The sequence below is a fragment of the Eptesicus fuscus genome, chromosome 5 (assembly GCF_027574615.1).
Source record: "Eptesicus fuscus isolate TK198812 chromosome 5, DD_ASM_mEF_20220401, whole genome shotgun sequence".
Classification (NCBI taxonomy): Eukaryota; Metazoa; Chordata; class Mammalia; order Chiroptera; family Vespertilionidae; genus Eptesicus; species Eptesicus fuscus.
In genome coordinates this window covers 75799633-75804820 of record NC_072477.1, presented here as the reverse complement: position 1 = coordinate 75804820, position 5188 = coordinate 75799633, and the positions used below count along the sequence as shown (strand labels likewise).

Sequence of the window (5188 nt, the reverse complement as noted above, 5' to 3'; positions counted from 1 at the left end):
TCTCTCTCTCTCTCTCTCTCTCTCTCTCTCTTCTCCTACCTCCAATTTTGATATTGAAAGGAATTAAGGCATCTCAGAGCCATATCTGGGATGTCAATGAATCACAGTAAGAAGAGGGGTGCTCACCCAAGTTTTATGCCTGGAGATCTATAATAATGGCAATGGCACAGGGAAAAAGGTAAAAGAAAATTGTCCTGTTAATATTTATAACTAAATTGGGAAGAAAATTGTTAGAGAAATAAATAGAAGAAACTTTAATTGCAACTGGAATAAAATCACACCTAATAAAGACAGTATTACAAGTAGGACTACTAGTACATGCCTTCCGCTCATCCTTTCCTTTAAGATGGTTCTAAAATCTAAGGGCAAGATTAGGAAATACTATTCTCTCAGGTTAAATAAAATGAGAATTGGCATATACAAACATTAAATCATTGTGTTGTACATGTGAAACTAATATAATATTATATATCAATTATACCTCAATATAAAAAATTAATTTTAAAAACATTTTAAGTTCAGATTCTATGAACTAGCATGTTAACTTTGTATATTTCTTTTTGATAGAAAATTTATCTCCAAAGGCTATAGTTTCATTGCACTGTAACCAACTTTATATTAATCTAGCAACCTTATGCCAATAGTCTTTTTTTAATGTCTATAAATTCCCTGTTCTTCAAATGTTCTTAGAAACTTTATATTCTAACTAGTTTTCTCATTCTCATGTTAATAAATCTTTTACATGTATTTAAAACACACACACACACACACACACACACGAATCAGCACACTACATGTGGACTGGATCTCCCTATCTACAGGAAATTTCCTGAAAGTAGTCATTGTTCCTAGAGAGTAATTCAGAGAACAGAGAGAGTGTTCCCTAAAGCAAATAAGAAAACGGTAAAGAAAATAAATAAGGAAAAAATAATTTAGGAACTCTAAAAATTTGAGAAATGTGCTGAAAAGAAGAAAGCCATTGGAAATAATAAAGGCAATCTAAAAGAGATATAGACTCAGAAAGAAAATAATTAAAATCTATCCTCACTACTGCCCAGAAGAAAAATATATTGTATCTGAAGGAAAGAGTAAAATATAAAGATAAAAATACTTGTGATTTACCAGGTGTAATTCACTGAAACTATTGAAGCCTGTATTGTGTGCTCCATCAAATTCCCTTTGCTCTGATTCAAAACTCAGAAAAATACATCTGGTTCCTAATTTGATTTCCAAAGACCTTGATATTAGTGAGTGGTTGCCCGGAGTATTAGACATACCATTTCAGTCACGGGAGTGAGATCTCCCACTACAGGTTAACAAATGGGTTGTTTGGTTTACAAGTCATTCTCTCAGGTATTTGAATAGTGTGAATTGATTTCCCAATGCCTGATTCCGTAGGGAGGCCAAATCAAGCTTCTACCGTAAACCTGCAGAGTTTAACATCTGACTTTTTCTGGTTTGCTCAACCAGAGCAGGCGGCCTGACTTCTCACTATGGCCATCCTTCATTGCTTCCTCCTCTTCTCTCTTCCTTTACCATGTTCCAAGACACAAGTATTAGACACAAAGGAATCAAAATACATAGCATCAAGTACCAACTACAACTTCACTTATATGCTCACAGCTTCATGGCTGTTATTTTCCTGTAATTATGAAGAACTTGGAGAGTAGACTTATACAGCATCAAGCACTGTCACGCACAACCAGCCATTTAATCAAAGTTCTATTCCATTCTGTCTATTACAAAGAGGGAAAGAAAATTTTTCATTGCCTTCCTGCATATTCCCCACTCCATAGAAGTTTATATCCTGGCAGAGATAAGAATGAGGCAGTGGCCTCTGAAAGTTTCTGAACTGGCAGAATTCTAACAAACAAATACAGTCAAACCTCAGTTCTCAAACATCTTCCATCTCAAACAATTAGGTTCTAGACCAAGTTATTCAAGGGGAAAGGTGTCTGTTTGTCAAGAAAAAAAAAAAATTCAGTTCTCCAACTGGCAACACTTTCATGTTGATACCTCAGCATGACAAAAAGCATCCCTAAGGCAACAAAGGATAGAATGCTTTTGTTGCTGGCAAAATCATGATTAAAACAATTTTAAAACATAAAGAGGTCGTCAAGCGTGTTAATGTTGCCAAGGGTGTGAAAGTGCTCACAAAACAAAAATCACAGGCAATTGTAGAGGTAGAAAAGTGTTGCTAATTTGGATAAATGAAAAGCAGTTAACTTGTGATAGCATTTCAGAGGCAATGATATGTGAAAAAGCAAAGATGCTGAAAGACATCCCTGGAAGGCTAGTAAGAAGTGGTTTGATAAATGGAAGAAAATAAGTGTTTATTTATAGACTAGCTTTCCCGTTGCAGGAAAATTCCTGCAATGGGATTTCCTGCTGCACTCTACCCCGCCTCCGTTCCTCCCTTGCCGCCCGCCTCGCCTTCTCCTTCGGCCCGCCCGCGTTTCCCTTCGCCCCCGGCCCCGCCTCCGCCCCGCCCTTGCCGCCGGCCCTGCCTTCTCCTCCAGCCCTCCCGCATTTCCCTCCGCCCCCGGCCCCGCCTCCGCTCCACCCTTGCCGCCGGCCCTGCCTTCTCCTCCAGCCCGCCCGCATTTCCCTTTGCTCCGCCATTGTCGCCCGCCTCCGCCCTGCCCCGCCCTTGCCGCCCGCCTCACCTTCTCCTCCGGCCCGCCTGCTTTTCCCTTCGCCCCTGGCCCCGCCTCCGCCCCCGGCCCCGCCTCCGCCCCGCCCTTGCCGCCCGCCTCGCCTTCTCCAGCCCGCCCGTGTTTCCCTTCGCCCCCGGCCCCGCCTCCGCCCTGCCTTTATCACCCGCCTCACCTTCTCCTCCAGCCCGCCCGCGTTTCCCTTCGCCCCTGGCCCCGCCTCCGCCCCGCCCTTGTCACCTGCCCGGCCTTCTCCTCCAGCCCGCCCGCGTTTCCCTTCGCCCCCGGCCCCGCCTCCGCCCCGCCCTTGTCACCGGCCCCGCCTTCTCCTCCAGCCCGCCCGCGTTTCCCTTCGGCCCTGGCCCCGCCTCCGCTCCGCCCTTGCCGCCGGCCCCGCCTTCTCCTCCGGCCCGCCTTCGTTTCCCTTCGCCCAGGGCCCTGACTTCGCTCCTCCCTTCTCCTCCCCCCGCCCCCCTGGCTTCCTTGCTTCTTCGAAGCTTTACTCCCCTTCTGCAGCTCTTGGCTTCTTTCAACACTGTCTTGATATGCAAATTAGCCGCCATCTTTGTTGGGGCAATTTGCATACTCGTCCTGATTGGTTGGTGGGTGTGGCTTGGCTGGTGGGCGTGGCTTATGTGTAGCGAAGGTGCGGTCAATTTGCATATTTGTCTATTATTAGATTAGATTATTAGATTAGATTAAACAGTACATTAGACATGTACTGTATATCAGAAAAGTTAAAACAGGGAATCATTTGTGGGTCCGGAACAGAATAATTCAAATTTACATTATTTCTAATGGGAAAAAATGATTCAGTTTTTCTAACAAATCACTTCTCGAACAGCCTTCCAGACTGTATTAAGTTCCAGAACTGAGGTTCCACTGAATCCTTTCCCACACATGTCATTTGCAGGAACTCTTTAATCTTTGGCAAAAGTTCTCTAGGTACAAACTTCTAAGCACAAACATTCTCTATAAACGTCCCGAGAGTGAGTATTTTAGGGTTTGCAGAACAAACACAATGACTACTCTGCCATCCTAGCACCAAAGCAGCTGCAGCCATGTAAATGAGCATGGCTGTGTTCCAATAAAACTTTATTTACAAAACAGGCCAACCGCCTGCCACAGAACATACTTTGACCCTACCTGTCATCTCTGCACGTAAGAGAGAAACTTCTCTTCCACTGTCCCTATTTTTACAATCTCTTTCTCTAGTTCCTCCTCTCTTACCCCCATGCTAAGTCCTGTTTTGTCCATTCTCTAGGTAAGAATTCTCCAGAAGATGGAAAGCGTCAACAGCACATTGGTGACTGAGTTCATCCTGACAGGAATTCCCTATCCACTCAGGCTAAGGACATTTCTTTTTGTGTTCTTTTTGCTGATCTACATCCTGACTCAGCTGGGGAACCTGCTTATTCTAATCACTGTTTGGGTAGATGTGCAACTCCATGCCCACCCCATGTACATCTTTCTTGGTGTTCTCTCCATCATTGACATGGCCATCTCCACCATCATTGTTCCTCGCTTCATGATGAACTTCACTTTAGTCATCACACCCATCTCATTTGGTGGTTGTGTCACTCAACTCTATTTCTATCACTTCCTGGGCAGCACCCAGTGCTTCCTCTACACCCTGATGGCCTACGACAGGTACCTGGCCATCTGCCGGCCCCTGCACTACCCTGTGCTCATGAATGCTAAGCTGAGTACCTTACTTGTGGCTGGAGCTTGGGTGGCAGGATCCATCCACGGGGCTCTCCAGGCCATCCTAACCTTCCGTCTGCCTTACTGTGGGCCTAACCAGGTGGAGTACTTCTTCTGTGACATCCCTGCCGTTTTGAGGCTGGCCTGTGCTGATACAACAGTCAACAAGCTGGTGACCCTTGTGGACATTGGGGTGGTGGTTGCCAGTTGCTTCTCCCTGATTCTCCTCTCCTACATACGGATCGTTCAGGCCATCCTGAGAATCCGTACCGCCGATGGGCGGCGCCGGGCCTTTTCAACCTGTGGAGCCCATGTAACTGTGGTAACCGTGTACTACGTGCCTTGTGCCTTCGTCTACCTGAGGCCTGAAACCAACAGCCCCCTGGGTGGGGCAGCTGCCCTATTCCCCACAGCCATCACTCCTTTTGTCAACCCCATCATCTACACTCTGCGGAACCAAGAGGTGAAGCTGGCCTTGAAGAGAATGATAGGAGGCTGTAGGACTTAGAGTCAGGTTTGAAAGTCTGTCCCCCACTGGGGAAACCTTCGCATTTACAATTTTTTTCTAATGTATAGACATCAGTGACTCTTTCTTTTTCTTCTTGCTTTTTCTCTTTTATGTAACCATATAATATCAATACCTCAAGATCAAACACAGTTTAAGGTAAAATACTACTTTCTAGCATTCCTTAGAGTTAAAAACCTCAGCTGCTTCAAGAATAGAGAGTGAGATTAAAGCCACTCAGAAGATAGCAAAATCTGGCACATTTAGACATCCAGAGAATTGGCATACCAAAGAAATCCAATAGGCTTTTTAGTCTCTAGGCTGA

General features: G+C 45.0%; 1 protein-coding gene across 1 annotated transcript; it reads left to right on the top strand.

Moving 5' to 3' along the window:
* Positions 1–3933: 3933 nt before the first annotated feature.
* LOC103302750 (olfactory receptor 10G3) lies at positions 3934–4866 on the top strand. Its single transcript, XM_008159807.3, has one exon. The coding sequence runs from the start codon at positions 3937–3939 to the stop codon at positions 4864–4866; it is 930 nt and encodes a 309-aa protein (XP_008158029.2). The 5' UTR covers positions 3934–3936.
* Positions 4867–5188: the final 322 nt, after the last annotated feature.

Coding starts and splice junctions, on each gene's coding strand:
- LOC103302750 (XM_008159807.3), top strand. CDS start 3,937: ATGGAAAGCGTCAACAGCACATTGGTGACTGAGTTCATCCTGACAGGA.